Source organism: Aquarana catesbeiana, linkage group LG11 (assembly GCF_042186555.1).
Source record: "Aquarana catesbeiana isolate 2022-GZ linkage group LG11, ASM4218655v1, whole genome shotgun sequence".
NCBI lineage: Eukaryota > Metazoa > Chordata > Amphibia > Anura > Ranidae > Aquarana > Aquarana catesbeiana.
In genome coordinates this window covers 43,299,159-43,315,682 of record NC_133334.1, presented here as the reverse complement: position 1 = coordinate 43,315,682, position 16,524 = coordinate 43,299,159, and the positions used below count along the sequence as shown (strand labels likewise).

The window sequence follows — 16,524 nt, the reverse complement described above, 5'->3', positions numbered from 1 at the left end:
ATCTACCACTTAACATATGCCAATTAAAAAACCGTATAGTATAGATGTAGGTTTGGAAAGGCCAACCAGCAATTACCAAGTAAAGTGAGTGACAAATTAGGTGTAGTTTGTCCCATATGCGTGACAGTATTAGGGAATCCAATTCTTGAAGAATATTCAATAGTGTATTCTATGTAGGAATTTCAAGGCTATATAAAAAAATAAGCAGGTACTGTATACCATTTTAAAGAAATTTCATTTTTCCCATCAAATTGACCAGGAGTTTTGCCAAAGTACCAAGAGATGGGATGTTGAAATTATATGTCCATATATTTTAATTCTTAAAGACACACTGGGTGGGTAATGAGAAATATAATCATTTGGGAAATTATAGTTTTCCTACAGTTAACTTTACATTCAGAAAACTGGCCAAAGTAATCAATGATGTCTAGTTGATGACTGAAGATCTACTAAATACATAATCATATCATTTACATATAGCAACACTCATTCATCCAGCCCTGAATACATGAATTTGTAAGACATATTTTAGCAAGAATTCTCAAGGCCCTTAAATCAGTTGCCTCTGTAACGAAAAGTCCCACACTCCGCTTGAGTGCTTTCGTCATATACCGCTTATCCACCTAGTCTGAATATAGACATCAGTTATTCCAAACTCTAACAACCACAAAACAAGACAATACTTGTTTGGTTGCTGAACATGGACTGTTTTTTTTTGAGATGACACACAAATATATACAGCAGGCTGACAATACAAACTGTAACTAGAAACCTAATTAACATGAGCTAGTTATCTAATCATTTACCCAGACTAGGTGACTCAGATATATGACCTTTCAGGGTAGACTTGCCGTCTCCTCACTCACAACTTACAAAACACAGAAGAAGAAACACATCCCCCAATAGTTTGCTAGGAGACAAAAGGTGTGTTAATGAGCACAATAAACTCTTGGGTTAAAGACCCGGGCTTTCCAGATCTCATTAATCAGCATTCCTTTCACAAACATCTGTCCACTGAGTCCCAAGCTGGCAGAGACCATCATGGCCTCCTTAATAATGTCCTTTTGCATTACATAACAGAATATCTACCTAAATGCTTGTAGTTCCAGGGCCCATAATCGGTAGGCAAGAGACTAGCATTCAGTCCCCTCCAAAAGCCTGTCCCGGGTGAGTCTGTTACATTTCTCCCCCATCAAAAGTCGATTAACAAGGTCCCAGACCTCCACCTGGTCTGGATATGCATTAAGACAGGCAGAGTGAACTCACATAGTCTGTCCGCATGATCTCCATTCTTCGCTGCAAGGAATAGTTGACCTCAGTAGGTGTGGGGCAGAGGTCATTGACTCTCTGTCCGGCTGCCAGCGCTTCAGCTGGGTGGTTTTTAACATTCCGGGCCTCTGTCTGCTGCTGGGCAGAGGGGCCAATCGCCCCAGCTTCCTGAAGCTGTAGAGACACTGTAGGTGCTAGGCAGAGGCCAGCGGAGGTCTGCCCTGTTGCCAGTGATTCAGCTGGGAGTAGAAGCGTTACTACATCAGCTTGTCGCTGGAGAGAGGTGCCAACTGCCCCGGCTCCCTGGAACTCCACAGTTGTTGCCGATGCTGGGCAGAGGTTGGTAGCACTCTGCCCTGTTGCCAGCACTTCTGCTGGGGACTCGACATCCTCCGCTCCGGCTAACCATTGGTACAGGACGCTGGCTTCCTCCACTCCCAAACTGTGTAGCTGCCATTGGGGTGGGGAGCTGGCTGCTTCGTTTTCCATTCCCTCATCTGGCTGCTGGGAAGACATGTCTGTAGTACTGTCTCCCAGGTGCATGGATCTTTGCTGGGGAGGAAAGACAGCATCCTCCATTGGCCAACTGTTGGGGAGGGACGGCGAACACCTCCTCTCCCTTCTCCCCCTGTATCTTAATCTGCTGCTGGGAAGTGACTGCCACCTTCTCACCCTGAGCCTGCGGAACTGCCAGAGATGTGGGGCAGAGGTCTTGGACCCTCTGTCCGGTGGCCAGCGCTTCAGCTGGGGAAGTTCCTTGTTACTCCACAGTTACTGCTGTTGCTGCTCGGCAGAGCTCAGTGAAGTTTGGCCCTGATACCAACTCTTCTGCTGGAGGCTCCCCAGGTTGTTCTTCCTTAGCAGAAAAGTCTATCAAATCCCCTGTCTCTGCAATTGGTGTCTGGGGATAGAGGTTCACCATCTCCTGTCCGTGGAACCCAGAAGATGCCATCGGTGCTGGGCAGAGGTTAGCAGAGCTCTGCCCTGTTGTCAGCACTTCAGCTTTGGGGATGGTAATCTCCAGATTTTCCACTGCCGATTCTCTGGCATGCTGCTGAACAGGCAAATTCCTCCATCCAGCCTCTTCTTGTACAGAAACAGGTTCGTCAAGGTCAGTCAGCACTTGCTGCATCCGCCATAAGACCTTAGCGTCCATTTGTGCGGGGCAGTTCTGCAAAGCACACTGTTGCTATGCCACCTTGTCGACTCTTCAGGCAGGAATTCAGAGCTGTCTGTTGGTATTTCCTGATAGTCCCAGGCAAAGGGAGTCCAGCCCTGGTGCTGAGCAGAGTCTAGCAGCCGTCTGTAGGCGATCTCGAGCTCCCATTCCTGAACAGCCAGAAACTATATCTTCCAGTGCCCAGTGCACTTCTGAAACGTTCAGTATCTATTCTCTGAAATCCATGCCACTCCAAACCACTCCCAAAGTTAGGGTCCCCTGTCAGCTTCACATACAACAGTCCCAGGCCGCCGTAAGCCAAAGCCTTCTGTTGGGCTGTCATCCACTATTCAAGGGCATGATTGGAATACATGCCACCAGAGGGCTCTGTAGCTCTCATCCAGCCACATCTCTGCCTAGACCAGCCTGCTTAACTCAGCTGTCTGCTCCTTGTGTGTTTTTTCTCACAAAAACAGCACCCGCAATGCATAATGCAACCAGTACCTTTCCTGGATGGAGGGGAGAATTTTTTCCTTGTGGCGCTGCTCACGGGCTAGCGTTTCCTTCTGGAGTTCAAATCGGATAGAATCACACCATCCCAGTAGGACCTGCTCTGATACTGGTCCTCTGTGCTGTATCTGTATCTCTCGCAACCTCCTTCCAAATTCCTCTTCCATGGCGGCTGATATCTGTACCTCTCCTCTCCTGCTATCCGGACCTTGGATCCAGGTGGAGGTTTCGATGTCCAAACTGCAGGAAGCCTCTCACTGCTTGCCACCAATGTAACAAAACGTCCCACACTCTGCTTGAGTACTTTCGTCATATACCGCTTCTCCTCCTAGTCTTAATATTGATATGAGATATTCCAACCTCTAACAACCACAAAACAAGACAATACTCGTTTGGTTGCTGAACATGGATTGTTTTATTTGAGATGACACACAAATATATACAGCAGGCTGACAATACAAACTGTAACCAGAAACCTAATTAACATGAGCTAGTTATCTAATCATTTACCCAGACTAGTTGACTCAGAGATATGACCTTTCAGGGTAGACTTGCCATCTCCTCACTCACAACTTACAATACACATAAGTAGAAACACATCCCCCAATAGTTTGCTAGGAGACAAAGGTGTGTTAATGAGCACAATAAACTATTGGTTGAAAGACCTGGGCTTTCCAGATCTCATTAATCAGCATTCCTTTCACATAAATCTGTCCAATGAGTCCCAAGCTGGCAGAGACCATCATGGCCTCCTTAATAATGTCCTTTTGCATTACATAACAGAATATCTACCTAAATGCTTGTAGTTCCAGGGCCCATAATCGGTAGGCAAGAGACTAGCATTCAGTCCCCTCCAAAAGCCTGTCCCGGGTGAGTCTGTTACATTCTCCAAACTGTGGCCCTTTGATTGCTTTTATCTGGCCCTTGGGGCAGTATTTCATTCACTGACATAAACTAAGGGGCACAATTCCTCCCAATGACACTAATGAAGGGGACACAGTACCTCCCAATGACACCAATGATGGGGCACATTTCCTCCCAATAATACCAAAAATAGGCCCAATGACACAAACGATGGGGCACAATTCCTCCCAATGACACCAACGATGGGGGAACTATACCTACAAATAACACCAATGATAGGGCACTATTCCTACAAGAGACAACAATGATGGGGCACAATTCCTCCCACTGTTACCAAAGATAGGACACTATTCCTCCCACGAACACCAAAGATGGGGCATTGTTTACTCCAACTGATATTGGGACATATTCTACTCCCGATAGCCACAGGTCGCCCCCCCCCCCCTAAATTCTGAAGGACAGTAAACTGGCCCTTTGTTTAGAGAGTTTAGAGACCCCTGCCCTAAATGAAAAATAAATATAGATGGGGGATTAATAGAACCTATAAAAGGAAAAAGGATACAAAATGCAAACAATTTTCATAATTACCCCAGCCACATTTTCCTGTATTGAAACTTGTGGATTCCTCTAATTTATGAACCAGGCCATTTCATTTGTTTTGAGGGAACTACAGAGGTGGAGAAATTAAAGCCCATAATAGGCACAGACTCCTGTAGTAATACAGCAAAAGTAGTGTGGAGGAAACCGCCATTTGTGCATGCAAGAGGGATAATGCGCAATGTGAGTTTGAGACAGTGTGTGTGCATGAGGGATTGCTTTCCCTCACAGAGTCCATCAACAGCTGCACAAAATAATGACCACCCTCTGCACCGACATATATGGCTGCAGAACCAAGAGCACATCTCATCTGAGTTTTCAAACAGACATTTTAGAGAACCTAGATGTCGTCTGAAATAGGAAGGGCTGTCAAGGGTAGGGGAGAAATAGAGAGAAGATATAGCAAGGGTAGAGAAAAAAAAAAGGGGGGGGGGGGGAGACTGACTCAGCCCTGCATTGTCATGGTGTAGCCTTATTCCCCTGAGCAGGTAAACGGGGACCAGCATAACCGCTTGCATCTGAATTTCTCCTCTTTGCCTTGCACCGAGGCTATGTTACCTTCCATAGTGTGGATTTCTGCTATTTTAGTAAACCCTAAAGAAAGCATGGGGTGAATTCCTGCTTCCATAGTGCTGGCATACAGGCCTTGGCTGCGTTTAACAGGTGGACCAGCATAGAAATTGTATATCTTTTCCTCGAGAGTGGTGCATTATATTTTTGCCTGGATCAGTTTGTAGATCGAAGTCAGTGAGTAGTTTGATAGTCTCCCTGACTTGAGACCAAAATCTAATTTCTTACAAGACCAGAAGACATGAAGGATGGTGCCATCTTCCTTTTTACACCTCCAGCAGGTACTCACAGCCTCAGGGTCAGTTTTTCCCCTTTCAATGTTGCCCAACCCATGGGCAATGAAGCCTTAGAATTCAAGGTTGTTTCCAGGATTGTATTGGTTTGCTCCTCTGCCAAGAGTTTTGGGGCTCTCTGGATGTAATTTTGAGCTGCTTTGTGCATAAATTTATCAAGCTTGTACACCAATGTTGTCCGAATATATTGGACAATTTTGACCATGTTGGGTGCTGCTGTGTATCTGCAGATTGCTTAATTCAGAGAAGAGAGGTATCACCTCAAAATATATGCTCACTAGAGATGTTTCTTTGCATCCCTGGAAATCAGACACCTCTCACCATTTCAATTGTTTTTGAAATGAATTTCCATGGCAGGCAGGTGATTATCCTTCCTAAATTATAGATTATAGATAGATGTGGAAGCACCAAACTTATAAGCCTCAATCAGTCAAAGAACAAAATGAGTTGTGCACTAGTCATAGACAAGATCTGTCATTATCAGTGGAACGCGTGAACATGAACACAGAGCTAAACCATGCTGACTGGCTTCCTGTTTGATATAAAACAAGCCTGCAAAATACATTTATAAGTTGGAGATAAAACACAATCAAGGTTGAAAAACACCAGCCTACAAAAAGCACCATCTGAGTCTGTTGGTTCGGAAAAAAGAAAAACGTTGGTAAAGCAGCTGCTAATGTATTCCCACAACTGGGAAACAATTCCCCCCTAACAGCAAAATACTAAATAGAACGGTATGTAAAAAAACAAATGTGACCAGTTCAACATGACATGCTAGCAAATATTTGTCTATCATATATCTGTTACTCATGCTTTCTCATTTGTTGCTAACAGCCATTAAGTAAGAAAGCGGTGGTAATAGGACAAGCAGGAAATTTCAGAGCATTTTGGAAAATAAAAAAGGACAAAAATAAAAAAAGACCACAAAGGGGCTGATTTACTAAAGGCAAGTAGACTGTACACTCTGCAAGTGTAGTTGCACTCATTTTCCCCAGAGATTAGTCAACGTGCTAAAGCTCTACTGACATCAATCATCCAATTGCGTGCAGGCAAAAATGCTTTATTTTATTTTTTTACTTTCCTCTTGCATCTGACTGGGTATTCCTTACAAAGTGAAGCTTCACCACATTCACTAACCTCTGGGTAAAATGCATGCAACTGCACTTGCAAAGTGCACAGTCTTTCTACCTTTAGTAAATCAACCCCAATGGCTACTGCTAATATATTGAGAAAGTAAAATTCCATATATATTCAATTAAAAGTAACATAAAAACAAATACAGTCTTCAAGTAGACACCTGCTTACAAATGGGTCCTAAAATGTTGGTATGTTGTTGCTCTAGCGCCTAAATTGTCAGTGTATGTATATATATATTATATAAAAAAAAAGAGGCTCAGGCTGCAATACTCACCTTCAATTCATAGCTGCCCCCCACAGTATTTTCTTTTCGCTCAGCGTCATTCAACCCAGAAGACCAAGAACAGAGTGTGAGTCACGGGCCTGTCCCCTCAGGGGGTATTGCCATGACTCCATGCATTCACTGAGCAACAGCGCAGGGAGTGTCACTAATGTCATCATGACAGCACTGCTCTCTGCATCATTTAGGACTAGTCACCACTGTGTTAAGACTAAAGAGGAAGAGGACCCAGTATGCCATGTGACTGGCAAGAAGACAAAAAAAAAAAAAGATGCATTTAAAAAAGAAGCTGAGCGTGGAGCTGGGCTTTAAAGGCCCCTTCTAAATACTATTTACTGAAAGTTTCTGCAAAAACTATAAACTAAGGCTGCCCATACATGGTCGAATTTCGAAAGAATTTTCTTTTGAAAATCAGAAAATTTGTGCGTTTTGTGATCCGATGATGCCACTATTTATTTCGAAATTCGGTCAACCAAGCATTTCACCTCATGTTGCTACAGAAAAGAATTTTCGTGGCTGGGAATCTTCTTTTCTTTCCGGGAATTTTCTTTTCTTTCCGGGAATTTTCTTTTCTTACATATGTGCATTTCTCTTTCGATTACATTTCTTGCACGGTTCTCCAATCATTGATTAGAAAATCGTTCTTTTTTCAAAAATTTTTCAACATGTCCGATTACTCAAATTCGATGGCCGCACAAAAATCGGCTGTAGCTGCAGCCCACTAATGGTGTGAAATACGAACGAAAATTCTTAGATAATATTTGCGTAAGAAAATTCTTTCGAAATTCCACCCATGTATGGCCTGCCTAATTGTAGAACTTATGTGGCACAGGATGAATGCAACTTCTGCTCTAATGTACCAATTTTTGTTGTTTCCTTGCTATAGAAATGTTTTTTTTTTTGGTCTGACAATGGGACACTAAATCTTAACCAGAAAATGTATAAACTTCCATTAAGTGCTAATTAAAAACAGAATGTGAATATAATATTCCTGTGCGATCTTTCGTTTCTTGTTAGCTGCCACATTAAACAAAAGTTTTATTGGGGGTTCAGTGCATCAGTATATACTCCTTCTAAACTCAGGTAGTGAAAAGGACAGTGCTTGTGTGTACAAAATATAAGTGACCCACACGCCATTGTATAGTTCCAGTCACAGGGGATGTCACTTCCCAGCCTAACAGCTCATTGCCTGTGCGTACATAGGCTGTTGTCTGTGCTGTCCACTGCCGTTACAATGGAGCAAAGTCAACAGTCCATGTTGTCTGGGCTGCACATTTTTTGTCTCTCGGCTGCTATAGGCAGGGCTTTTTTTCAGGGGGAACTTGGTGGAACTCAGTTCCACCACCTCTGGCTCAGACCCTTTGGTGCCTGCTCACCACAATCACTTGTAAACACAGAAGTCTGGTTTCTGTGTTTACAAGTGACAGCTCTGCACTCTGTGTGTAACCCCCATGAACTCTGCACTCTGTATGTAATGCAATCCTGGTATTTAATGCCCCTTTAAGACCCTCCTACTGTTTGTGAAATATGACCACACCCACTATTTGCTGTGATTTGGAGGGTGTGTGTGGGGGGAGGGGTTTTGGGGGGTCGTGGTTGAGTTCCAGCACCTATTGTTTGAGAAAAAAAGCCCTGGCTATAGGTGACCATAAGTCACAAGACCCACCTTCACTGTTTAATGGCCCCTCTCCATGAGCATGACGCCCTGTATTCACAGTATATTTATGCAAAAGTGAAGCTGACGTCGGTGCCATTTTTCTACATACAGGACCTCCCACCTCAAGAAAAAGACCAAAGGGGACCCAATGCATCACGCGACAGACCATAGGACATCAGAAGAAAGTTATTTTTAAAAAAAAGTAATCACACACTACTGGTGGGGGCCACAAAAGAAGAGGGTTTCAATGGACATGGGGGGAGCAAGAAACCCTACGTTTGGCTTTAATACCAATACTCACAGGTATCTTTTAAATAAGATAAAATATTTTTCAACTTAGTGAATAATCTCCGTGAATGATCATGAACACATTCAGAGCTCATCATCAGTAGCAAAAGCGCTATTAACCAAAATCCATGAATACAAAAAATCCACCTTTGCATGGCGGGACGAGGGGAATAGGGCTCATTATATCTAGGGAGAACTATACGGGAAGTGGTTCCTTACCATATCCCAACATCAATGGGCTCCGGCGCTTTCTTCCTCTCCCCAAAGCCATTAAAGTCATACTGAAGTCTTGTTTTTTTTTTTTGTTTAAAAATAACCAACATTTCATACTTACCTGCTCTGTGCAGTGGTTATGCACAGAGTAGCCCAGATCCCTTGCCGGTGCTCCTGGCCCCTCCTTCCTGCTGAGTCCTCCCACAGCAAGCAGCTTGCTATGGGGGCACCCGAGCCGAGCCACTGCTGTGTGTCCATTCAGATCACGGAGCCGCGGCTCAGCCCCTCCCCCTCTCTCTCCTTATTGGCTCACTGACTTTGATTAACCACTTGCCGACCGCCGCACGACTATATACGTCGACAGAGCGGCACGGGCAGGCAAAAGGACGTGTATGTACGTCCTTGCCTGCCCGCGGGTGGGGGGTCCGATCGGACCCCCCCCCGGTGCCTGCGGCGGTCGGCAAATCTTCCCCGGCGATCGGAGGTGAGGGGGAGGCCATCCATTCGTGGCCCCCCCCTCGCGATCGCTCTCAGCCAATGGGATCATTTCCCTGCCTCTGTATTGTACACAGAGGCAGAGGAAATGATGTCATCTCTCCTCGGCTCGGTATTTTCCGTTCCGGGCCGAGGAGAGAAGACTGCAATGTAAGTGCACCAACACACTACACACAGTAGAACATGCCAGGCACACTAAACACCCCGATCCCCCCCCCGATCGCCCCCCGATCCCCCCCCAATCACCCCCCCCCCTGTCACAAACTGACACCAAGCAGGTTTTTTTTTTTTTTTTTTTTTTTTTTTCTGATTACTGTATTGGTGTCAGTTTGTGACAGTTACAGTGTCAGGGCAGTGAGTGTTAGGCCCCCTGTAGGTCTAGGGTACCCCCCTAACCCCCCCTAATAAAGTTTTAACCCCTTGATCACCCCCTGTCACCAGTGTCGCTAAGCGATCATTTTTCTGATCGCTGTATTAGTGTCGCTGGTGATGCTAGTTAGTGAGGTAAATATTTAGGTTCGCCGTCAGCGTTTTATAGCGACAGGGACCCCCATATACTATCTAATAAATGTTTTAACCCCTTGATTGCCCCCTAGTTAACCCTTTCACCACTGATCACTGTATAACCGTTACGGGTGACGCTGGTTAGTTTGTTTATTTTTTATAATGTCAGGGCACCCGCCGTTTATTACCGAATAAAGATTTAGCCCCCTGATCGCCCGGCGGTGATATGCGTCGCCCCAGGCAGCGTCAGATAAGCGCCAGTACCGCTAACACCCACGCACGCAGCATACGCCTCCCTTAGTGGTATAGTATCTGTACAGATCAATATCTGATCCGATCAGATCTATACTAGCGTCCCCAGCAGTTTAGGGTTCCCAAAAACACAGTGTTAGCAGGATCAGCCCAGATACCTGCTAGCACCTGCGTTTTGCCCCTCCGCCCAGCTCGGCCCAGCCCACCCAAGTGCAGTATCGATCGATCACTGTCACTTACAAAACACTAAACGCATAACTGCAGCGTTCGCAGAGTCAGGCCTGATCCCTGCGATCGCTAACAGTTTTTTTGGTAGCATTTTGGTGAAATGGCAAGCACCAGCCCCAGGCAGCGTCAGGTTAGTGCCAGTACCGCTAACACCCACGCACGCACCGTACACCTCCCTTAGTGGTATAGTATCTGAACGCATCAATATCTGATCCGATCAGATCTATACTGGCGTCCCCAGCAGTTTAGGGTTCCCAAAAACGCAGTGTTAGCGGGATCAGCCCAGATACCTGCTAGCACCTGCGTTTTGCCCCTCCGCCCGGCCCAGCCCAGCCCACCCAAGTGCAGTATCGATCGATCACTGTCACTTACAAAACACTAAATGCATAACTGCAGCGTTCGCAGAGTCAGGCCTGATCCCTGCGATCGTTAACAGTTTTTTTGGTAGCGTTTTGGTGAACTGGCAAGCGCCAGCGGCCTAGTACACCCCGGTCGTAGTCAAACCAGCACTGCAGTAACACTTGGTGACGTGGCGAGTCCCATAAGTGCAGTTCAAGCTGGTGAGGTGGCAAGCACAAGTAGTGTCCCGCTGCCACCAAGAAGACAAACACAGGCCCGTCATGCCCATTGTGCCCTTCCTGGTGCATTCGCCAATCCTAATTGGGAACCCACCACTTCTGCAGCGCCCGTACTTCCCCCATTCACATCCCCAACCAAATGCAGTCGGCTGCATGAGAGGCATTTTTATGTCCTCCCGAGTACCCCTACCCAACGAACCCCCCCAAAAAAGATGTTGTGTCTGCAGCAAGCGCGGATATAGGCGTGACACCCGCTATTATTGTCCCTCCTGTCCTGACAATCCTGGTCTTTGCATTGGTGAATGTTTTGAACGCTACCATACACTAGTTGAGTATTAGCGTAGGGTACAGCATTCCACAGACTAGGCACACTTTCACAGGGTCTCCCAAGATGCCATCGCATTTTGAGAGACCCGAACCTGGAACCGGTTACAGTTATAAAAGTTAGTTACAAAAAAAGTGTAAAAAAAAAAAAAAAAAAAACACAAACAAAAATATAAAATAAAAAATAATAGTTGTCGTTTTATTGTTCTCTCTCTCTTTATTCTCTCTCTATTGTTCTGCTCTTTTTTACTGTATTCTATTCTGCAATGTTTTATTGTTATTATGTTTTATCATGTTTGTTTTTCAGGTATGTAATTATTTATACTTTACCGTTTACTGTGCTTTATTGTTAACCATTTTTTTGTCTTCAGGTACAGCATTCACGACTTTGAGTGGTTATACCAGAATGATGCTTGCAGGTTTAGGTATCATCTTGGTATCATTCTTTTCAGCCAGCGGTCGGCTTTCATGTAGAAGCAATCCTAGCGGCTAATTAGCCTCTAGACTGCTTTTACAAGCAGTGGGAGAGAATGCCCCCCCCCCCCACCGTCTTCCGTGTTTTTCTCTGGCTCTCCTGTCTCAACAGGGAACCTGAGAATGCAGCCGGTGATTCAGCCAGCTGACCATAGAGCTGATCAGAGACCAGAGTGGCTCCAAACATCTCTATGGCCTAAGAAACCGGAAGCTACGAGCATTTTATGACTTAGATTTCGCCGGATGTAAATAGCGCCATTGGGAAATTGGGAAAGCATTTTATCATACCTATCTTGGTGTGGTCAGATGCTTTGAGGGCAGAGGAGAAATCTAGGGTCTAATAGACCCCAATTTTTTCAAAAAAGAGTACCTGTCACTACCTATTGCTATCATAGGGGATATTTACATTCCCTGAGATAACAATAAAAATGATTAAAAAAAAAAAAAAATGAAAGGAACAGTTTTAAAATAAGATAAAAAAGCAAAAAAATAATAAAGAAAAAAAAAAAAAAAAAAAAAAGCACCCCTGTCCCCCCTGCTCTCGCGCTAAGGCGAACGCAAGCGTCGGTCTGGCATCAAATGTAAACAGCAATTGCACCATGCATGTGAGGTATCACCGCGACGGTCAGATCGAGGGCAGTAATTTTAGCAGTAGACCTCCTCTGTAAATCTAAAGTGGTAACCTGTAAAGGCTTTTAAAGGCTTTTAAAAATGTATTTATTTTGTTGTCACTGCACGTTTGTGCGCAATTGTAAAGCATGTCATGTTTGGTATCCATGTACTCGGCCTAAGATCATCTTTTTTATTTCATCAAACATTTGGGCAATATAGTGTGTTTTAGTGCATTAAAATGTAAAAAAGTGTGTTTTTTCCCCAAAAAATGCGTTTGAAAAATCGCTGCGCAAATACTGTGTGAAAAAAAAAAATTAAACACCCACCATTTTAATCTGTAGGGCATTTGCTTTAAAAAAATATATAATGTGTGGGGGTTCAAAGTAATTTTCTTGCAAAAAAAAATAATTTTTTCATGTAATCAAAAAGTGTCAGAAAGGGCTTTGTCTTCAAGTGGTTAGAAGAGTGGATGATGTGTGACATAAGCTTCTAAATGTTGTGCATAAAATGCCAGGACAGTTCAAACCCCCCCCAAATGACCCCATTTTGGAAAGTAGACACCCCAAGCTATTTGCTGAGAGGCATGTCGAGTCCATGGAATATTTTATATTGTGACACAAGTTGCGGGAAAGAGACAAATTATTATTATTTTTTTTTTTTTTTGCACAAAGTTGTCACTAAATGATATATTGCTCAAACATGCAATGGGAATATGTGAAATTACACCCCAAAATACATTCTGTTGCTTCTCCTGAGTATGGGGATACCACATGTGTGAGACTTTTTGGGAGCCTAGCCACGTATGGGACCCCGAAAACCAAGCACCGCCTTCAGGCTTTCTAAGGGCGTAAATTTTTGATTTCACTCTTCACTGCCTATCACAGTCTCGGAGGCCATGGAATGCCCAGGTGGCACAAACCCCCCCCAAATGACCCCATTTTGGAAAGTAGACACCCCAAGCTATTTGCTGAGAGGTATAGTGAGTATTTTGCAGACCTCACTTTTTGTCACAAAGTTTTGAAAATTAAAAAAAGAAAAAAAAAATTTTTTTTTTTGTCTTTCTTCATTTTCAAAAACAAATGAGAGCTGCAAAATACTCACCATGCCTCTCAGCAAATAGCTTGGGGTGTCTACTTTCCAAAATGGGGTCATTTGGGGGGGGGTTTGTGCCACCTGGGCATTCCATGGCCTCCGAAACTGTGATAGGCAGTGAAGAGTGAAATCAAAAATGTACACCCTTAGAAATCCTGAAGGCGGTGATTGGTTTTCGGGGTCCCGTACGCGGCTAGGCTCCTAAAAAGTCCCACACATGTGGTATCCCCGTACTCAAGAGAAGCAGCAGAATGTATTTTGGGGTGCAATTCCACATATGCCCATGACCTGTGTGAGCAATATATCATTTAGTGACAACTTTGTGCAAAAAAAAAAAAATAAAAAAAATAAATTGTCACTTTCCCGCAACTTGTGTCAAAATATAAAATATTCCATGGACTCAACATGCCTCTCAGCAAATAGCTTGGGGTGTCTACTTTCCAAAATGGGGTCATTTGGGGGGGGTTTGTGCCATCTGGGCATTTTATGGCCTTCAAAACTGTGATAGGTAGTGAGGAGTAAAATCAAAAATGTACGCCCTTAGAAATCCTGAAGGCAGTGATTGGTTTTCGGGGCCCCGTATGCGGCTAGGCTCCCAAAAAGTCCCACACATGTGGTATCCCCATACTCAGGAGAAGCAGCTAAATGTATTTTGGGGTGCAATTCCACATATGCCCATGGCCTGTGTGAGCAATATATCATTTAGTGACAACTTTTTGTAATTTTTTTTTTTTTTTTTTCATTATTCAATCACTTGGGACAAAAAAAATGAATATTCAATGGGCTCAACATGCCTCTCAGCAATTTCCTTGGGGTGTCTACTTTCCAAAATGGGGTCATTTGTGGGGGTTTTGTACTGCCCTGCCATTTTAGCACCTCAAGAAACGACATAGGCAGTCATAAATTAAAGACTGTGTAAATTCCAGAAAATGTACCCTAGTTTGTAGGCGCTATAACTTTTGCGCAAACCAATAAATATACACTTATTGACATTTTTTTTACCAAAGACATGTGGCCAAATACATTTTGGCCTAAATGTATGACTAAAATTGAGTTTATTGGATTTTTTTTAGAACAAAAAGTAGAAAATATCATTTTTTTTCAAAATTTTCGGTCTTTTTCCGTGTATAGCGCAAAAAATAAAAACGGCAGAGGTGATCAAATACCATCAAAAGAAAGCTCTATTTGTGGGAAGAAAAGGACGCAAATTTCGTTTGGTTACAGCATTGCATGACCGCGCAATTAGCAGTTAAAGCGACGCAGTGCCAAATTGTAAAAAGTGCTCTGGTCAGGAAGGGGGTAAATCCTTCCGGGGCTGAAGTGGTTAACAGCAGTGGAAGCCAATGGTGCCTGCTGTGTGCCTCAGCCCATCAGGAGGGAGAATCGACAGGGACAGCTGAGTCTCTCGTGCAACATTGCTGGATCGAGATGGGGTACAGGTAAGTATTAGGGGGGTTGAGGGGGGCTGCTGCACACAGAAGGTTTTTTATCTTAATGCATAGAATGCATAAAAATCTTGTCCCTTTAAAACCACTGTAAATACAATACAGTGACATCAACCCATATCTCCCAACTGTCTCTAATTTCGAGGGACTGTCCCTGATTTGGAACAATGTCCCTCTTTCCCTCATTCCTCCTCATTTGTCCCTCATTTTGGTCTGATCTATATAATTGTATATAAAATGCACTTTTTATCTTTCAAAAAGTGTTTCCTGGTGCTAAATCTTTCATCCAATTACTAAATGAATGCACTTGTAAACTTCAAAAGCCAATATAAAGGAACAGTAGTGATAAAAATAAAGCACTTGTGGGTTTAACTAATAATTTTTTTGTAGAACTCTTCTTTAAGGGAGCGTGGCAGGAGGTGTGTCCTATGCCTACATACATTTTCTAATAGGTGTCCCTCGCTCCCATCTCAAAAAGTTGGGAGGTATGTCAGCCCTGTGTTTTACATGGGGGGGGGGGGGGGGGTTGGAGTGTGACCACTGGCAGTTGTGGCTTACAGAGAAGGCTGTGTGGATCAGTTGCAGTGCTGGAAGGACCCTGCTTTACATCTCACTCTGGAACCCCTAGACCTGGAGTAGGCAACCTGGGACCCTCCAGCTGTTGCAGAACTACAAGTCCCATCATGCATCTGGGAGTAAATGTAACTGCCAGCTTTGCAATGCCTCATAAGGAGATGTACTTCCACAACAGCTGAAGGGCCCCAGGTTGCCTACCTCTGCCCTAGACGTAACAAACATTTAACCCTTGCAATGTGGCGGAGGGGGGATGGGGATGGGGGGTCACTGCACACTGCAATGATGGATTTTTCATACTCCTGGAGCTTGGCTTTACATAAATTGCACTTTACATCTAATGGGACCTTAATGCCAGCTTGAACACAAACAGAAAAAAAAAAAAAAAATCTTTAAAAGAAATATCGACATCTTGCAATCTGATAATTCTTACCTGGAAGCATCAAAGCTGTCGTAAGATCCAACAGTATAGTGTCTAAATAATTTTTTAGTTCTATCTGTGCGTGTTTCTAGAAAAGAGAAAAAAATAAACTTAGATTAAACAGTAAAGGATAGCTCCAAATCACAGACCATTAAAACTGGTTTGAGCAGTCATGGTGGACCTGTCTGCTTCTCTACTGTTTTCCGTAGCGTCCGATTTACCAAATCATGTGACACATTTCTGAGCATCAATTATTCCTCATTTAGGCTCGGTTCACACTGCCGCAACCTGAAAGTCACGCGACTTTACCAGGCGACCGCGGCGCGACTTTGAAGCAACTTCAGGGAATGCCTGTGAAATATTTCTGTAATGTCGGATCCAAATCACACCAATTAAGATGAGGATCCAACTTGGATGTGACTTCCATTCAATCCTATGGGCTAAAAATCGGACAGAAGTCAGACCAAAGTAGTGCAAGAACCTTTTCCAAAGTCCGACCAACACAAGCCGGACAAGTAAGACGGCTCTCATAGGGAAACATTGATTTTTACATGCAACGTGCCCTCAAAGTCGAAGCGCATGTCGCACCAGTGTGAACCGGGCCCAAAGCTGAACTCCAGGCCAACAGCGAATTACATCGATGAAAAACACATGGAAGCGGTTTCAAAAAAGATTTGTATTGCTGTCTA

General features: G+C 44.0%; 1 protein-coding gene across 10 annotated transcripts in view; it reads right to left on the bottom strand.

Annotated features, from left to right (window-relative positions):
* Window positions 1-16,524, bottom strand: part of SHANK2 (SH3 and multiple ankyrin repeat domains 2) — a 951,897-nt gene that overhangs the window by 280,007 nt on the left and 655,366 nt on the right. For all 10 annotated transcript variants that reach the window (XM_073604227.1, XM_073604226.1, XM_073604228.1 and 7 more), the window contains one exon: window positions 15,848-15,923. In XM_073604227.1, the coding sequence (XP_073460328.1) occupies window positions 15,848-15,923 (76 nt within the window). The remainder of the gene's footprint in view (window positions 1-15,847; window positions 15,924-16,524) is intronic.